Below are 20100 nucleotides of genomic sequence, written 5' to 3'. Positions count from 1 at the left end.
CCACACAGGCACTCTGGACCAACACTGTCTCTGTGCTGTCCTACCTTTGACCTTTCATCTTACAACACATACACATCCACTCATATGTTAACTTGCATGTACTTACACACACACACACACAGCCATGCTGCACACACACACACACACACCCCCAGGCGATGATGTTCTGAAAGGCCTCTGTTCTCTGTCCTCAGGCTATCCTGCAGGTTATGCTCAGACTCCTACCTATACACCCAACCTCTACCAGACTGGCAGTCCAGGCTATCCCCCAGGTAAGAACACACACAAGCAAAAATTATGCACGCACAAACAAGCACACACAAACTTGCACGCACGCACGCACACACAAATATGCCACGCAATCACACAGACATGCACACAAGCGCACATGCATTTTGTTCAAACCAGCAGTCCACTCTATCCCCAAGGTAAGAATATATACACGTGATACAACACACACTATATGAATCAGATTGGCGGTGCAATCCACTCAAAGGTAAAAAATACCCACATGTGCGCACACACACACACACTCAAACATATTCTCTCTCTCTGTGTCTTATCCACATGTATGTCATGAGAAGTTTCCCCTAGACTCTGGGTCAGTTTAACATTTTCACCAGTCAAGGTTAAGATTGGGGGAGGGAAAGCTGATCCTAGATCTGTACCTACAGGAAACTTCACCCCAGAGCCTTCACAGTGCCTTGAAAACTCTTATGTAGAGCTGCTAGAGAGGCTTTGTTCATATTGTATCCACACAGTGCTCTAGAACATTCTGTACAGAAATGTGTGTGTGTGTCTGTGTGTAATGTTGTGTTTTGGTGTGAACTTGAGAATGACTTTAAAATTACTGTTAATAAGATGATTCCTAATTTATTTTCTGATTTATTGTGATAAACAATTATTCGTATGGCTGTGGTTACATTGCCCTTTGTTGTTAGAGGATGGCTTGAGATGTCTGTCAGTTAGTGAAAGTGATATAACCTGGGGTTGTTTGGCATTTTATTACCGTAAATACGGTAATACTGTTTGTCGTTGAGATGGCTAGAAGCAGTGTTGGTCTCTCTTGCATCTCCTTGTGCTAGCTAGAATGAAATAATGTAGTTTCAATAGAATGCATCTCTCCACCTCTGTGCACGGAGAGGCAAAGGTTGGGTAGGTACTAGGGTTGGGGTCAATTCCTTTTCAATTCAATAAATATTCAATTCAAATTTTACTCAATGCTTCTCTGTGAGAAAAAATGGAGTCTGGTTTTACTGCATTTCTCCTGGAGCTCCAGAGGGTTTGATCATTAGAGAGTGGAGTGAAGTAGGTCAGTAAGAGCTGTGCCATGTTGTCGCTCTACAGTGCCCTGCAGCACTGCCTTTACTGGGCTGGGCCATTTCGTCGCTCTACAGTGCCCTGCAGCACTGCTGTTACTGGGCTGGGTCATGTTGTCGCTCTACAGTGCCCTGCAGCCCTGCCGTTACTGGGCTGGGTCATGTTGTCGCTCTACAGTGCCCTGCAGCACTGCCATTACTGGGCTGGGTCATGTGTCGCTTTACAGTGCCCTGCAGCCCTGCCGTTACTGGGCTGGGTCATGTTGTCGCTCTACAGTGCCCTGCAGCACTGCCGTTACTGGGCTGGGTCATGTTGCTCTACAGTGCTCTGCAGCACTGCCATTACTGGGCTGGGTCATGTTGTCGCTCTACAGTGCCCTGCAGCACTGCCGTTACTGGGCTGGGTCATGTTGTCGCTCTACAGTGCCCTGCAGCACTGCCGTTACTGGGCTGGGTCATGTTGTCGCTCTACAGTGCCCTGCAGCACTGCCGTTACTGGGCTGGGTCATGTTGCTCTACAGTGCTCTGCAGCACTGCCGTTACTGGGCTGGGTCATGTTGTCGCTCTACAGTGCGCTGCAGCACTGCCGTTACTGGGCTGGGTCATGTCGCTCTACAGTGCCCTGCAGCACTGCCGTTACTGGGCTGGGTCATGTCGCTCTACAGTGCCCTGCAGCCCTGCCGTTACTGGGCTGGGTCATGTCGCTCTACAGTGCCCTGCAGCACTGCCGTTACTGGGCTAGGTCATGTGTCGCTCTACAGTGCCCTGCAGCACTGCCGTTACTGGGCTGGGTCATGTCGCTCTACAGTGCCCTGCAGCACTGCCGTTACTGGGCTGGGTCATGTTGTCGCTCTACAGTGCCCTGCAGCACTGCCGTTACTGGGCTGGGTCATGTTGTCGCTCTACAGTGCCCTGCAGCACTGCCGTTACTGGGCTGGGTCATGTTGTCGCTCTACAGTGCCCTGCAGCCCTGCCGTTACTGGGCTGGGTCATGTTCACTAGGCATGAAACATAAGATAATGCATATGAAATTAAGCCCAAGTTCGACAATGGAATGGATGGAAGGTGTGTGTGTGTTTTTGCTTGTATGTCAGTGTGTTGAATGTGTGTGTGTGTGTGTGTGTGTGTGTGTGTGCACTCTGTTTGTGTGTACAGTACCAGTCAAAATTTTGGACACACCTACTCATTCCAGGGTTTTTCTTTATTTGGACTATTTTCTATATTAGAGAATAATGGTGAAGACATCAAAACTATGAAATAACACACAAATCACAATATATTTGAGATTCTTCAGAGTAGCAACCCTTTGTCTTGATGACAGCTTTGTACACTCTTGGCATTCTCTCAACCAGCTTCATGAGGTAGTCACCTGGAATGCAGTTCAATTAACAGGTGTGCCTTGTTAAAAGTTCATTTGTGGAATTTATTTCCTTAATGGTGAAATAATGTAATGGTGTTAATGGTGGTAATGGTGTTATACAGAAGATAGCCCTATTTGGTAAAAGACCAAGTCCATATTATGGCAAGAACAGCTCCAATAAGCAAATACAAATGACAGTCCATCATTACTTTAAGACATGAAGGTCAGTCAATCCGGAACATTTCAAGAACTTTGAAAGTTTCTTTGAGTGTAGTCGCAAAAACCATCAAGCACTATGATGAAACTGGCTCTCATGAGGACATCCACATGAAGGGAAGACCCAGAGTTATCTCTGCTGCAGAGGATAAGTTCATTGGAGTTACCAGCCTCTGAGGAGGAGACTGCATGAATCAGGCCTTCATGGTCAAATTGCTGCAAAGAAACCACTACTAAAAGACACCGATAAGAAGAAGAGACTTGCTTGGGCCAACCAGCAATGGACATTAGACCGGTGGAAATCTGAGTCCAAATTTGAGATTTTTGGTTCCAACCGCCGTGTCTTTGTGAGACACAGAGTAGGTGAATGGATGATCTCTGCATGTGTGCCACCATGAAGCATGGAAGAGGAAGTGGGATGGTGTGGGGGTCCTTTGCTGGTGACAATGTCTGTGATTTATTTAGAATTCAAGGCACACTTAACCAGCATGGCTACCACAGCATTCTGCAGCGATACGCCATCCCATCTGGTTTGTGCTTAGTGGGACTATCATTTGTTTTTCAACAGGACAATGACCCAAAACAAACCTCCAGGCTGTGTAAGGGCTATTTGAACAAGAAGGAGAGTGATGGAGTATTGCATCAGATGACCTGGCCTCCACAATCACCCGACCTCGACCCAATTAAGATTGTTTGGAATGAGTTGGACCGCAGAGTGAAGGAAAAGCAGCCATCAAGTGCTCAGCATATGTGGAAACTCCTGACTGTTGGAAAAGCATTCCAGGTGACTACCTCATGAAGCTGGTTGAGAGAATGTCATCAAGGCAAAGGGTGGATACTTTGAAGAATCAAAAATCTCAAATATTTTTTAATTTGTTTAACACTTTTTTGGTTAATACATGATTTCATATGTGTTATTTCAGAGTTCAGATGTCTAAACTATTTTTCTACAATGCAGAAAATAGTAAAAAAAAAAAAAAACTTGAATGAGTGTCTGTATACTGTGTCTGTATACTGTATGTACTATTTCTGTTCTCTATGTGTGTGTGTGTGTGTGTACTCTGTTTGTGTGTATGTATACAGTGTCTGGTGAAAGTCTACAAACCCCTTGCCCAGTATTCACATTTTGCTGCCTTTAAATTAAATACAAAAAATGTATAACATTTTATGTACACCACCTACACCATTTTCAAAGTAAAAGTAACATTTTCCAAATTAATAACAAAAATTAAAATGTCTTGATTGCGTAAGTCTTCACCCCCCAGAGTTAATACTTGGTGGACCTTTTGGCAGCCATTACAGATGTGAATCATTTGGAATAAGATTCTACCAACTTTGTACAACTCTTAGTGCAACATATATCCATTGTCTTTGTCAAAATTGCTCAAGTTAAGTACATTTGGTTGGGAGTCATTGATGGACAGCAATATTCATACCTTGTCTCTGATTTTCAAGCACATTTAAGACAGGACTTAGAATTGACCACTTAGGAACACCAATTGGAAAGACATTCTGTTGTGTCTTTGGCATTAACATTTTTAATTGTCCTGCTGAAAAATAAAAGGTTTTCAGAAGACTGAGGCAGGGTTTCCTCCCATTTAAATCTGGTCTTTGCTCCCTTCATATTTCTTTTGATCGTGACCAACTCCCCAGTCTCTGCTGGTGATAAGTATACCCATAACTACCCATAACTACTACACATTGAACATGTGGAGTAGGTTATGTAGATCGGTAGAAACAAAACTCTTAAGTTATTCCCTTTTTAGATTTCATTTTAAGGCAACAAAATATAAAGACTGTGCAAGAGGTGTGTAGACTTTCACTAGCAACCAGGTGTGTACTGTATACTCTGTCTACTCTGTGTGTATTCTCTATGTGCGTGCTTGCGTGAGTGCATTTGCATGCTGTGTGTGTTTTATTACTATCTATCCATGTCTGTCTTCTATATCTGTCTCTGTGTTCTACGTGTGTGAGGGTATGTGTGTGTGTAATCTCTCTGTGTTTGTGTCTGGGACAGTGCTGCTGGTGAAGCAGGGCTGGCCCCAGGCCTCCGGTGCTGCAGTGGGCCCAGAGGGCTCCTATGACCTGGCCATGGACGCAGGCTCAGAGGGCCGCCAGTACCAGGCCTCAGCCGCAGCTTTCAGTAAATATGACCCTATGTACTCTACACACACAGATATGTATTTACACAGACATACTCATACACACGTTTGCACTCATGCACTCTCACACATACATACACAGTATGCACGCAGCAGGGTTTCTGTTAGCCAGTAAATGCTGCCCCCCCCCAAAAAAATGCCACGCTGATAAATAAAATTGTTGCCGACCAAATTGTCCAGGAAAGAAAAAATCCATTGCAAAATTATGCATTTTATTAATTGAAGGAAATACCAGTCGATGTGCTCCAATTTCAAAGGCAAATATACTTCATATGCTAATAAAACCATTAAGCTGCTTGGAAATTAGTGTAGGGTATTTTTAGTCACAAAAGATGCGAGGTCCTCAAAAGAGTCTTCAGCTAAGTGTACTCTGACTAGGTCCTCATTAGAGACTTCAGCTAAGTGTGCCCGACTAGGTCCTCAAAAGAGTCTTCAGCTAAGTGTACTCTGACTAGGTCCTCATTAGAGACTTCAGCTAAGTGTACCCCGACTAGGTCCTCATAAGAGACTTCAGCTAAGTGTACCCGACTAGGTCCTCAAAAGAGACTTCAGCTAAGTGTACTCTGACTAGGTCCTCATTAGAGACTTCAGCTAAGTGTACTCTGACTAGGTCCTCATAAGAGACTTCAGCTAAGTGTACCCGACTAGGTCCTCATTAGAGACTTCAGCTAAGTGTACTCTGACTAGGTCCTCATTAGAGACTTCAGCTAAGTGTACCCGACTAGGTCCTCATAAGAGACTTCAGCTAAGTGTACCCGACTAGGTCCTCATAAGAGACTTCAGCTAAGTGTACCCGACTAGGTCCTCATTAGAGACTTCAGCTAAGTCTACCCCGACTGGACATAATTGGCGAAGATTGTCTTGATTTTCCCCATTTCCGGTGTGCCTGCCGAGAGGGGATACTTTCTCCACAACAGAGTAAAGACTGCCTCAAGATCACTCCTTCTTTAGGACAAAGTAACAAGGCTGATGCACATCAAACTGCTCCAAGGTGATGGACAGTTTTGACTTCCCAACAGCAGCAGGGCACTTCAGGTCAAGGTCCGCCGCAAACACAAGTAAATTAAAGGCAATGATTGTGTTGGTCAGGCCCGGTCCTAGCAGTTCTGCTACCGCCCTGGGCCAGATCAGCATATCCCGCTCCTGTGTTATGTATAGTACAAAGATTTGGAATGGATTAATAAACTAGAGTAATGATGTGTATCATGCGCAATTGGTGCATTTCAGTTAAGCTTATTCAGTAGCACTTGAAAACAAAACATTGTTGCCAGCTATACACATCAGAGAGGTACAATGTTGCAATCACTAGTCAGTCAAATGCCTATAGTAGGAAACAGAGTTGTTCAGAGTTGTTCAATAAGCCACGTACGTATATCACACATGACACGAGTCAAGACTCCACGATAGTTCAAATTACAATAGGCATAACATTTATTAACATCATCTAATAGAACTGTGAAAAGAGAGATATCATTTGAGCTTTGGAAATAAGTGCTTTCATGAATGCATGGTGCAGGCCTCGTTTCACGGGAGCATTGTAAAATAAGCTTTCTCTCAATGAACCAGCCTTATTTTCGTTTATCTACATATTGAATTTGATTGCCCAACATCAGTTTAATAATTTCTTCATTTTGTGGCCGCCTAGAGTGTCCTCTTTCTACTGCTGTGGTGCTGAATCGCAGCGGGAATGGTGAGTGGGGCGAGCTGGCCAGGTCAAATGAACGTCAACATTTTTAGCTAACCCTAACCATTTTCCTAACCTTAACCTAATTCTCCAAGCCTGCTGGGTAAGTTCTCCTAACCTGCTACAAAAAGTTAAGTCTGATGTTAATTGGGAAAAAGCTAGATCCCTTCTAGGGATGACAGGCCAACCCTGGTGTTAGTAGACAACTATGTTCTGTTATTTATTAGGCCTAATTAAAATGTTCATGCCCAGGCTAAATTAAATTAGAGAGGCCTAGATTTTATTTGAAAACAGCTGTGTTTTGTTATTTATTAATTAATGTAAGTATTTTGTTTCTGGCCATTTTGAGGCTGTAATCGAACCCACAAATGCTGATGCTCCAGATACTCAACTAGTCTAAAGTAGGACAGTTTTATTCTTCTTTAATGAGCACAACAGTTTTCAGCTGTGCTAACATAATTGCAAAAGGATTTTCTAATGATCAACTAGCCTTTTAAAATGATAAACTTGGATTAGCTAACACAACGTGCCATTGGAACACAGGAGTGATGGTTGCTGATAATGGGCATCTGTACGCCATAAAAAATCTGCCGTTTTCAGCTACAATGGTCATTTACAACATTAACAATGTCTACACTGTATTTCTGATCAATTTGATGTTATTTTAATGGACCAAAAATGTGCTTTTCTTTAAAAAACAAGGACATTTCAAAGTGACCCCAAACTTTCGAACGGTAGTACACACACACACACACACACACACACATACACGTTGGCATGGCTGGGGAAACATTCAGAGCTGGGCTGGGTTTCGAGCTCTTGGGGAAAAGGTGTTAGGAAAAGGTTTGTAGTAAGACAGGCCGATGGGGGATGTGAGGTAGTGAGTGACATCACAGGGGGAAGTGATATAGGGGGAGGGGCTGTGGGATGGCACCTTGCTTGGCTTAGTGCTCTGCTGTGTCATATAACATGTTTGCTGGCTGCTGCAGCATACATTCTTTTAATATAGTGTAACTACATTTCAGTTGGATAGATAATGTGTGTTTGAGTCATGGAAGTGATTTGGTGATTTTCTAACATGAATGTAATGATCAGTGTCCTCTAAAACCCACCAGAACGTACACTTCTCTGTGTGTGTGCCTGCGTGTGTGTGCTTGAGTGTTTGAGTAAAAAATAAATAATAATAATGTTCACATTCTGTGTGTTGTTAGTCATGGCTAAGTTGTCTGACACAGGGCTTGTTCACGATTACAGCCGACTGTCGACTGACTGATCTACAAATTACCTTGCATCATAAATATCTACTTATTATTATTTGTAGATCAGTCACAATTGACCCAAAATGCATCACGTCGGCTGCAATGTCAAACAAGCCCATGGCCTCTCTTTGGGCATTCATAATACAGCTGGTTCTGCTTCATATATGTCCAAAGCTCTGTGGAAACTATATACAGTTGAAGTTTGGAAGTTTACATACGCTTAGGTTGGAGTCATTAAAACAATTTTTTCAACCACTCCATACATTTCTTGTAAACAAACTATAGTTTTGGCAAGTCGGTTAGGACATCTACTTTGTGCCTGACACAAGTAATTTTTTACAGACAGATTATTTCACTTATGGTTGGGGTCATTGTCCATTTGGAAGACTCATTTGCGACCAAGCTTTACCACCCCCGTGCTTCACGGTTGGGATGGTGTTCTTCGGCTTGCAAGCCTCCCCCTTTTTCCTCCAAACATAACGATGGTCATTATGGTCAAACAGTTCTATTTTAGTTTCATCAGACCAGAGGACATTTCTCCAAAAAGTACGATCTTTGTCCCCATGTGCAGTTGCAAACCGTAGTCTGGCCTTTTTATGGCGGTTTTGGAGCAGTGGCTTTTTCCTTGCTGAGCGGCCTTTCAGGTTATGTCGATATAGGACTCGTTTTTTACTGTGGATATAGATACTTTTGTACCTGTTTCCTCCAGCATCTTCCCAATGTCCTTTGCTGTTGTTCTGGGACTGATTTCCACTTTTTGGCCCAAAATACATTCATCTCTAGGAGACAGAATGCGTCTCCTTCCTGAGCGGTATGACGGTTTCCTGGTCCCATGGTGTTTATACTTGCGTACTATTGTTTGTACAGATGAACGTGGTACCTTCATGCGTTTGGAAATTGCTCCCAAGGATGAACCAGACTTGTGGAGGTCTGCAATTTTTTTTCTGAGGTCTTGGCTGATTTCTTTTGATTTTCCCATGATGTCAAGCAAAGAGGCACTGCGTTTGAAGGTAGGCCTTGAAATACATCCACAGGCACACCTCCAATTGACTCAAATGATGTCAATTATCCGATCAGAAGCTTCTGAAACCATGACATAATTTTCTGTAATTTTCCAAGCTGTTTAATGGCACAGTCAACTTAGTGTATGTAATCTTCTGACCCACTGGAATTGTGATACACTGAATTATAAGTGAAATAATCTGTCTGTAAACAATTGTTGGAAAAATTACATGTCATGCACAAAGTAGATGTCCTAACCAACTTGCCAAAACTATAGTTTGTTAACAACAAATTTGTGGAGTGGTTGAAAAATTAGTTTTAATGACTCCAACCTAAGTGTATGTAAACTTCAGACTTCAACTGTATATACAGTACACTTCAACTATGACAGACAAAATGAGGAAAAAAAATCCAGAAAATCACATTGTAGGATTTTTTATGAATTTATTTGCAAATTATGGTGGAAAATTAAGTATTTGGTCAATAACAAAAGTTTATCTTAATACTTTGTTATATACCCCTTGTTGGCAATGACAGAGGTCAAACGTTTTCTGTAAGTCTTCGCAAGGTTTTCACACACTGTTGCTGGTATTTTGGCCCATTCCTCCATGCAGATCTCCTCTAGAGCAGTGATGTTTTGGGGCTGTTGCTGGGCAACACAGACTTTCAACTCCCTCCAAAGATTTCCTATGGGGTTGAGATCTGGAGACTGGCTAGGCCACTCCAGGACCTTGAAATGCTTCTTACGAAAGCCACTCCTTCATTGCCCGGGCGGTGTGTTTGGGATCATTGTCATGCTGAAAGACCCAGCCACGTTTCATCTTCAATGCCCTTGCTGATGGAAGGAGGTTTTCACTCAAAATCTCACGATACATGGCCCCATTCATTCTTTCCTTTACACGGATCAGTCGTCCTGGTCCCTTTGCAGAAAAACAGCCCCAAAGCATGATGTTTCCACCCCCATGCTTCACAGTAGATATGGTGTTCTTTGGATGCAACTCAGCATTCTTTGTCCTCCAAACACGATGAGTTGAGTTTTTACCAAAAAGTTATATTTTGGTTTCATCTGACTATATGACATTCTCCCAATCTTCTTCTGGATCATCCAAATGCTCTCTAGCAAACTTCAGACGGGCCTGGACATGTACTGGCTTAAGCAGGGGATAACGTCTGGCACTGCAGGATTTGAGTTCCTGGCGGCATAGTGTGTTACTGATGGTAGGCTTTATTACTTTGGTCCCAGCTCTCTGCAGGTCATTCACTAGGTGTGGTTCTGGGATTTTTGCTCACCGTTCTTGTGATCATTTTGACCCCACGGGGTGAGATCTTGCGTGGAGCCCCAGATCGAGGGAGATTATCAGTGGTCTTGTATGTCTTCCATTTCCTAATAATTGCTCCCACAGTTGATTTCTTCAAACCAAGCTGCTTACCTATTGCAGATTTAGTCTTCCCAGCCTGGTGCAGGTCTACAATTTTGTTTCTGGTGTCCTTTGACAGCTCTTTGGTCTTGGCCATAGTGGAGTTTGGAGTGTGACTGTTTGAGGTTGTGGACAGGTGTCTTTTATACTGATAACAAGTTCAAACAGGTGCCATTAATACAGGTAACGAGTGGAGGACAGAGGAGCCTCTTAAAGAAGAAGTTACAGGTCTGTGAGAGCCAGATATCTTGCTTGTTTGTATGTGACCAAATACGTATTTTCCACCATAATTTGCAAATAAATTCATAAAAAATCCTACAATGTGATTTTCTGGATTTTTTTCTCATTTTGTCTGTCATAGTTCAAGTGTACCTATGATGAAAATTACAGGCCACTCTCATCTTTTTAAGTGGGAGTTCTTGCACAATTGGTGGCTGACTAAATACTTTTTTGCCACACTGTATCTTGGAGGCTACATGTATTTTGTAAAGGAGCACTGTCAGTCCTAACTGTTCTCCTCTGCCAATGAGACAATCTGAATGTCAAGACAATTGAAAATGATCTGGAAACTGAAACTAGGTCTCGCTCACCACATGTTCTCTCTCTCTTTCTGTCTCCCTCTCTTTTGCTTTCTCTTTCTCCATCTTTCCCTCTGCCGGCTTGATCTCTCTCTTACTCTCTCTCTTGCTTTTTTCTCCATGACTTTCCCTCTCTTGCTTTCTCTCTTTCTCTCCCTCTCTCTTGCTTTCTCTCTTTCCATCCTTCCCTCTCATCTTATCTAGGATACACTGCTGGGACGCCCTACAAGGTCCCCCCTGGTCAGTCCAATGGGGCGCCCCCTCCCTATTCCCCGTCCCCTAACCCCTACCAGACGGCCATGTACCCCATCAGAAGTGCCTATCCCCAACAGAACCTCTACGCTCAGGTAAGGACCTGCTTTCTACTCACTGGGTTGGCTGTCTGTTTGACAATATCACCTTATAAGATGATTGATGACCATTCTCTACTTTTTTGGGGATTATTAGACAGCTAGCTTGCTGTGTAAAATTAGCTGTGCTAGAAAAGTAAAAGAAGCCAAATTAAACATTTGTCCATATTTAATACTGCCAAAGCATTCCAAAAAACATTTCTCTCTTTTCTTCTCTTTCTCTCAGGGTGCGTACTACACACAGCCGATGTATGCGGCTCAGCCTCACGTCATCCACCACACCACGGTGGTGCAGCCCAACAGCCTCCCCAATGCCCTCTACCCTGCCCCTGTCCAACAGCCCCGCTCCAACGGCCATATGGCCATGGGCATGGTGGCCGGCACAACCATGGCTATGTCTGCTGGTAAGAAGTCAACACTCAACTACTAGGGTTGCAAAATTCCCAGGTTTTCCAGAAATTTATTTATTTTTTATTTTACCTTTATTTAACTAGGCAAGTCAGTTAAGAACAAATTCTTATTTTCAATGACGGCCTAGGAACAGTGGGTTAACTGCCTGTTCAGGGGCAGAACAACAGATTTATACCTTGTCAGCTCGGGGATTTGAATTTGCAACCTTTCGGTAACTAGTCCAACTCTCTAACCACTAGGCTACCCTGCCGCCCCACACATCAGCTGTGTGTAGTACGCACCCTGAGAGAAAGAGAAGAAAAGAGAGAATACTGGTTAGAAGATTTGTGGAATCAGGAGAGAATAGCCAGGAAATCTGGGAATCCTACAACCAAGATTTCTGGAAAAACTTTACCAAAATGCTCAGATAAGGGAATTTTGTGACCCTATCAACAACTCAAACAAATAGTTCACACAACTATTACTTACAGTAATGTTTCTGTTTGGAGTAAAGGCTTTATTTATAACACGTTTATAACAGTATTCGACCGATAATTTCTCAAGAAGTTTGGTCACTGACATGTTTCCATGGTGATGACAACTGTCTGTCTGATTGACCCTCTTTGCCCAGGTACTCTGCTGACCACGCCTCAGCACGCCACTCAGCACATTGGTGGACATCCGGTCACCGTGCCAACCTACCGGCCCCAGGGGACACCTGGGTACAGCTATGTGCCTCCTCACTGGTAGACCCTCCTCACTGGGCCCCACTCATGTAAGTTACTCGTCCTAGATCAGTTTTAACCTAACACAATGTTATTCCAGTCTATGGTTAGGAGAGTTAAGGTCCAATCTATTGACAGTGCTTTGATACATAAGTGCTTAGATTTGTTATTATTATAAAACAATATATGTAACTAACTGTAATTCTGAGTTATTGTCACTTAGAAAATGAATTGATAGTACAAATGTGATATTTTCTTTGTAAATTACATATAGAATACATATTTCTTCTCCCTCCCCTCTCCATCTCTCTACTCCCCCTCTCTCTCTCACTCTTTCTCAGGAGTCAAACATTGCTCACAACTCAAGTCTTACATTGGTGCAGGAGGTCTGGCATACAAGCACCAAGTCTGTCAGCAAGAAAAAAACTAAAGTGCAAGGGTCACTATGCATTATTATGTGATTTGGAAAAGCTGCTTTTTCATGTTTTTATTCTTTTTTACCAGCCTCAGATTTTTTTTATTCGTTTTTTTGATTTTGACTCTCTTATAATCCAGACACACACTGACCAGCAGTATAGTACATTTATAGTACATTTGTGCTAAACAATTGTGTGTGTGTGTGTGTGTGTGTGTGTATTTTTCTGTTCTGAACACTGGTTACGACACAAAGCCAGTCCCTTCAGCCGTGAGAATGAACACCTCTCTGTATGCTGCCAAATGCTCTCATGTTTCAAAAAACATTGGGGGGAAAGCGCCGTACGAGTGTCGCGCCTTGTTTCTTTTGTGTTGCGCCTAGATTATTTTCCACTTTTCTTGATTTGCATTCCCATTTCGGTTTACGTTCAAACACAACCATCTTCCAGCACAAGATAACAAGGGTCGTCTTCCAGCTTGTAGCAACAGTGCAGTAACTTGGCTTCGTAAGATTATTCCCACTGTATATCAGTCATGTGGTAGAAGAAAGACTAATACCGTAAGTACCGTAATAGTTACACACCATGTAGAATACATTTTCAGTAAGTTCAGTGGACATAATTAGCTTTTACGTCTACTAGAGTATTGTAAGCAATTGAAATATCTATACATGAATATATATTATATATAGGAATACTGACGTGTGAGCGAGCGCCTGTGCGCGTTTGTGGTTCTTTTGGACAAGTAAAAGCTCGGCAAACTTAAAAACACACTCACATTTAGTTTTTTCAGTTGGTATGAGTAGTGGCACATGTACACAATACATATACAGATTTATAGGACATCACACACACAGACGCAAAAGTGTAGACATCATAGGATGCGATGGATAGATTGCTGGATATGGTCTCCCTATTGCAGGCTATGTTGTGAATTGAATCCAACTCTAATCTAGTGTCAACTGAAGTGCATGGAGTTTGAAGGACGAGGCAAATTGTCAGTTGGACCAGGGATAACTAAGTTGAAGGATTCAAGGGATTTACGGTCAATAGAAGAGAGGGGAGAAAGGAATACAAGGGGAGTAGTAAGTGGAAAAGGGAAGAAAAGCATCTAAATTGTGCTGTGGTCAAGCATCTATGCCCATAGCCTTGTGCTGCATGCCTCCCATTGATCTCACAGGCTGGAGATAAGTGTTATTCGCAATAAAGATCCCATGTGATGTCATGTTTACATGTTTAATAGATATCTAGGCCCTTAACTGCACCATTTACCTGGGTCGTGTTCAGCAAGGCACGGCAGAGCAAAACGTTTTGCATTGGAAAACGAAAATTGGTGTTCTTATTGGACAGATTCAGGTTGTACCGCCCTGTTTTAGTCCTTTTCAAAACGTTTTCTCGGGAATTTAACATGGCCCTGATCAGTGTCACTAGTTCTTCAGGTGACCAGTAGAGGGCAGTAGTGAGGGGTGCAGGGCAGACAGCGGAGTTAAGGCTTCTTCCACACGCTTCAGTTTGGGTAGCCGAACCGAACGAGTGGGCTCGCATACCTTACCTTCGCTTGAAAAAAGAGAAAAAATACGCAATAGTACTGTTTGTCAGTTTTGGGACTATGTAGCCAAAATAGTCCAAATTAATCTAGAAATCTGTCATTCATTTTGATGTTTTTGCAAAGGAGATCTTAGTTGTGCAATTTTACATCTAACTATGATGTTTGGTGGAGTATTTCTCAATTGAAAACATTTGCATGAAAATTAGTTGTCTATCATTGAATGACAGCAAACACTTCATTGAGGAATTCCTACTGTTGACCAATCGCCGATGAAAGGGTGTTAACTTCGGCTTGCCTCGCAAGAAAAAAATTGTGTGCAACGAACAGTCGAAAAAATCCTTGCCGAAGACCAAAACGAATAAAAACTCCACCAAATGTAGTCATAATATATACACATACTGTTCCAGACTGCTTGGTTGGATCAGGGTTTTAGACGGGCCCCCTATTCCCTTCCTATTTAGGGCTCTGGTCAAAAGTAGGGCACTATATAGGGAATTAAGTGCTATTTGGAACAGAAACAAGGTTTTAGAAGCCAGACTGACCTCAACAGAGATGTGTTTCAGTCCAGAGAATTGTGTCATCTGGTCTCAATGTGTATATTACTCCGTAGTCCATGCAATTGATACTAGTTCACCTGTCTTGTGAAATCTTCTAAACAATGGCAGGTGTAACACACATTATTTTGGACTTAGATTAGTGAAAGGAAACATTTACTCGTCATGTTGGCCAACCTGTTAGGGCCTCCCTCCTAGGCCCTCCCTCCCTTCAGAGTAGCCAATAGAACAGGTTCAAGACATTGTTTCCAGGGCATCCAATAGCAGACACAATGGAAGGGAGTTAGGATCGTGAAGGGAATCATGTGTATGAGAGGAATAATTTGTGTTCTAACAGGAAATTGGGAACATTTAAAAAAAGGTTTCAATCATGTCCCTTTAGTCGGGGCCAAAAACCGTATGACAGGGGCACTGAGTTGGGAGAGGTCCGTGTGCGGCATGTGTTGACTCCAAATCAACCCCTAACCTAGCCCTAGCCTCTACTCCTCTCAGGTCTTCTGAGAGGATTGGGATAGGTGAAATCAATATGGCTGACATTTCCACCCAGCCAATTAGAAGGCAAGATTTTACCATAATGCTTACAGTGTATTGATTCAGTCCGCCTACATCCACAGGAGTGACTAGGGTGTAGGGGCTAGGGATCCATTTGGAATTCAGAATAGAGTTGGCAAGGAAGCAGGGTTCAGCTTGGGTAGAGTTTAAAGGTTGTGAGGAGGAGTTCCATACTAGGTTATTATGGTTCAGTACTAGGTTACCGTATCATGACCACATATCAGAGTTATCATGTGAATGTGTCAAAATTGTATTGCACAAACATCTAAAAGTAATAATCTATACTAAATACCAGGTACTTAGCTCATATTTTAAGAGATTTCTTAAGAGTTCATTTAGTTCTGTGCATTTGACTCTTTGGTCTCAATAAACAACTGTAAATTTAAGAGAATATCTGTTGTGAATAATTGCTACTGCTTTTTTCAATCTGTTACAATCAGTTAACTACTATGTAAAATGCTAAATGACATTTTTTTGCCACAGTGTTACATCGCCAATGTAAATAAAACATTTAATTTAAAGGAGAGGCATCCTGCACCCAACATATGACAATTGATAACAGTAGCATTCGCTAGTGAACGAGGTATAGATGTGTAGATGAGTGAGGCATGTATACAGTCCTGTGTGAGTTTTTTCCCAACATGGCACTGGTCAGACTGTGTAGAGCTAACGTTATCCAACCGCTACTCTCCCCTGTCAGTAGCCTATCACAGAGCCAAACAGAACAAGAACATTGAAAACAAGTCTCAAAAGTAAATGTATTGTGCCACATTTTTTGGGAACATTAGAGGGAAGACCATCGAAAAATATAGTTTTGTAGTGCTATTCACTAGAACATGTAATGTGATGCAAGAGCTGAACAATGCATATGACTAGTTGCACAGGCCCAAGTCTGTGAATGCTATGTTGAGTGCTAAATCTTTGGAGGTTCAAAACCTCAATAATAATTCAACCATGTGTACTATGAGTATAACTGCAGTGTTTTAAAAAAAGGCAAAAAAAAATGATAAACTTTTAATTTCTTGTATGTAATTTAAGCGCTTTTTACCATAAGTGTTATTTAAGGTTTTGTTTATTGATTGATGTTTATTATTCTTAAGATAGAAAATCTTTATTGTCAATCTCAAGTGGGTTGCCTTTTGGTGCTTCAGAGGGCATTTCAGAACACAAGTCTGTAGGATAAGTGGAGCAGATGTGCGGAGGGACACAATCTGGCAACCCGGTCAGAAGTGACTGGCATACAGGTCCCTCCTACTCGCTGGCCTTTTCCCCTCAAAGACCCAAGGCATTGAAACCCGAGAGCAATGTTCCGGGAACCAAACTGACACCATAAACAGACGTTCCCAGAACATCCAGGGAACCTAATGTGTTAACTGGGCATTATCTGAAAGTTACCCCAGAGCCAAGTCCTTACACTACAATTTATGTTTATTGAAACATGCTAAAGTGAATGGGTCCACAGTTTGTGGACTGAAGCATGAGAGCTGTAGCCTAGGATTGAAACTTATTTTGTTACGTTTCACTTCATGTTATGTAACAACCATGCAACGTAGCAAACTCAGTTTGAATTCTAGGCTATGGGAACTGCTCCTGAGTGTCTCAATGCCTGGGGTTTGAGAAGCAAGCAGCTCCACCAAGGTTGAACACACAATCTCTTTGGTTTGTCTGTTTTCTTTGGTCACAATAAACTTTGGCCTTGTCAAACCTTTGATTTGAACACTAATTTAGAGCGAGTGAAGTATACCCTTGTGTCTTCCCAAAAAAATAATCAAAGAAATTGTTTAAAAGAGTCAGCACCTTGAGATTAAAATGATTTCCCAACTAATGGCCCCCAGAGCTCTTGCAACGTTCTGTCACATGGTTGCAGCAACACTGGCGGAATGTTTTTGTAACATAAGATTGGGACGTTTGTAAAGCAGAGTCCCACATCAGACTTGTGTATATGAAGTGTAAATCTGTTTTTGTTTTCATGTCATTCTAATGAGGATCAGTCAGTGATTCTGGTGACAGAAGTAAGGCAAGTTTGTAATGATATAATACTTACTGTACGATGTAGAACATTCAATAACTATTAAAATCTTTCCCAAAAAGCCCAGCTTTTACTTGTGTTACATTTGTGTCCTCCGCCAATTCATCTTAAAGGAACATTGTGGCCTCTATAAATTGCAACAAAGCAATCAGTCAAAGGATAAGACGTAGACTACACTTCAGATTTCCAACATCAGCTATGCATCAGTGGAGAAATGTAATTGAAAGGGGGTGACCCTTTCTAAAGACAACCAGTATGCCAGTATGTTTTAAATTGCCCAAATCAGCTGTTTTAAGTAATTTCTCAACCTTGAAGTCATAACACCTTTTGTGTAAGGGTGACAGCCACCTCTTCCACGGAGATTGTTATGGGTGTAAGATGGCACAGTGATGCCATCTGTTGGTAAATGTTCATTACTGCAACTCTTGTGTTTTACCGGGGTGCTTCAGATACCCGGATGGGTTGTGATGTACTGAACAAGACTGGTTACTCGCATCAATGCCTCTGTCTCGTCATTTAACATTCAAACATGGTGTCAGAGTCGGATAACTAACCATGCTTTCCGCAAATTAGAGTCACCTGCTCTGGTTTACAAACAAATGCTTATTTGTGTAAAATTTCGCCCGGAATTGGCCTTAAGCTAGAGTGAGTTTGCTAGTTAGCTTCAGTGTTGTTAGCACCGGTTAGACATGGCAGCGAACATTCCCCCTCCCGCCGTTATGAAGCTCAGCGGGGATTGGAGCACGAACTGGGATACGTTTAGAGGTGAATGGGAGGACTACGCGCTAGCAACGGGACTTCTGGAAAAGGAAGATGAGGTAGTGGCTGCCACTTTGAGGACTATAATGGGAACTGAATGCCGACACGTATACAAACACAACCTGAACCTAACAGCAGCACAGCAAGGTAACGCTATAGCTATTCTTGATGCTCTTGAACATTACTTTACGCCAGCAAAGAACGTCATCTACGAGCGTTATGTTTTCGGTCATTGCAAACAGGAGGACGGGGAGTCCATTGACAGCTTTGTCACTAGGTTAAGGGAAAAGGCAGCTACATGTGACTATGGTGCTTTAAGAGATGAACTGATCAGAGATACGATTGTGCTTGGCATAACGGATGAGGGCACCCGCAGACGTTTGCTGAGAGAACGTGACCTGACGCTGGCCTTGGCAGTGGAGACATGCCGTGCAGCAGAGCTTACTGATATACGGATGAGGTCCATGGAGCTAGAAAGGCAACATACGGACAATGTAAATGCTACATTCAGGCAGCCAGTAAAGAAATTCCCCTTTGCCACAGCTAATGCTAATACTACAGCCAACTCTGCAGTAGACAACCTCAATACATGCCGATATTGTGGCATTTCTCATGGACGAGGAAAAGAACACTGCCCAGCCTATGGAAAAATATGCAAATCCTGTGGTACAGCTAATCACTTCGCAAGGGTCTGCATGAAAAGCAAGAGAAAGGAGGGTAAAGTGCACTCCATGGAAACAAACACAGATGAATGGAACGACAGCACAGAGGATGTACATGCTAGCGAGTGCATAGGGGCAGTGAGGGCAAAAGGACAAAAGTGGTTTGTCACTCTGCTACTTAATAATAAACCACAGCAATGCCAGCTAGATTCAGGGGCCACATGCAACGTTATGAGCCTTAAAGACAAAAGGAGGCTCGCGCCCAGAGACAAACTCACACAGAGTAGCACCAAGCTGAAACTGTATTCAGGCCAGTTCATGACCTCTTTAGGCCTGTTTGTGACAGAGTGTGTTTTACGTGGCCAGAAATACACCCTTGAGTTTGAAATAGTTGAGGCTAGTCAACAGCCATTACTGTCAGGTTCTACATGCGAGCGCCTTGGACTTATTAACTTCACCATCCCAGCTGATCTTAACATTATAGACAAAGTCCAGGCTGGGCCCCTGAGCAAGGAGACACTCCTAAGCAAGTACCATGATGTCTTCAACGCACCGGTCGAGTCAGTTCCTGGGGAAGTCCACTTTGAGTTGGACGCAGCAATCCAGCCTGTCCAGTGTGCACCCCGTAATGTACCAGTGGCCATGAAAGCAGCTACGAAGGCTCAGCTTGACAAATACGAAGCAGATGGCCACATCATATCCGTCACCGAGCCTACGGACTGGATAAGTAATATGGTTATCGTCAAGAAACCAGACAAGCTACGGATATGCATTGATCCTAAACACCTCAACCGGGCTCTGCGACGTTCACATTACATTATGCCCACGTTGGAGGATGTTCTTTACAAGCTCCCAAAGGCCAGAGTCTTCACGCTCGTGGATGCCAGAGATGCCTTTCTGCAATGCAAGCTCGACGAGCCCAGCAGCTACATGACCACCTTTTGGACACCCTGGGGCAGGAAGAGGTGGTTGAAGCTTCCGTTTGGTGTCTCCGTTGCTCCAGAGGTGTATCAGCGGAAACAGCATGAGCTGTTGATGGGACTCAGTGGCGTGGAACCCATAGCAGATGACATTCTTGTAGTGGGCTGTGGGGACAGTGATGAGGAGGCAGAATGTGAC

The 20100-nt window shown here is 42.9% G+C and overlaps 1 protein-coding gene across 3 annotated transcripts in view; it reads left to right on the top strand.

Annotated features, from left to right (window-relative positions):
• The window catches only part of LOC110533479 (protein FAM168A), a 52204-nt gene extending 34583 nt beyond the window's left edge, over nt 1-17621 (top strand). The window contains exons 3-9 of one of the 3 annotated variants that reach the window (XM_090186116.1): nt 195-272; nt 4913-5038; nt 6703-6747; nt 11203-11345; nt 11575-11752; nt 12370-12513; nt 12805-17621. In XM_090186116.1, the coding sequence (XP_090042242.1) occupies nt 195-272; nt 4913-5038; nt 6703-6747; nt 11203-11345; nt 11575-11752; nt 12370-12488 (689 nt within the window). In that variant the 3' untranslated portion in view covers nt 12489-12513; nt 12805-17621. The remainder of the gene's footprint in view (nt 1-194; nt 273-4912; nt 5039-6702; nt 6748-11202; nt 11346-11574; nt 11753-12369; nt 12514-12804) is intronic. The other 2 variants (XM_021617731.3, XM_021617732.3) reach the window with 2 other exon arrangements.
• Nucleotides 17622-20100: the final 2479 nt, after the last annotated feature.

The sequence above is a fragment of the Oncorhynchus mykiss genome, chromosome 10 (genome assembly GCF_057628025.1).
Source record: "Oncorhynchus mykiss isolate SJ-2025 chromosome 10, ASM5762802v1, whole genome shotgun sequence".
In the NCBI taxonomy this organism is placed as follows: Eukaryota; Metazoa; Chordata; class Actinopteri; order Salmoniformes; family Salmonidae; genus Oncorhynchus; species Oncorhynchus mykiss.
The sequence above is the reverse complement of the archived record's forward strand: the minus strand, read 5'-3'. Positions and strand labels throughout refer to the sequence as shown.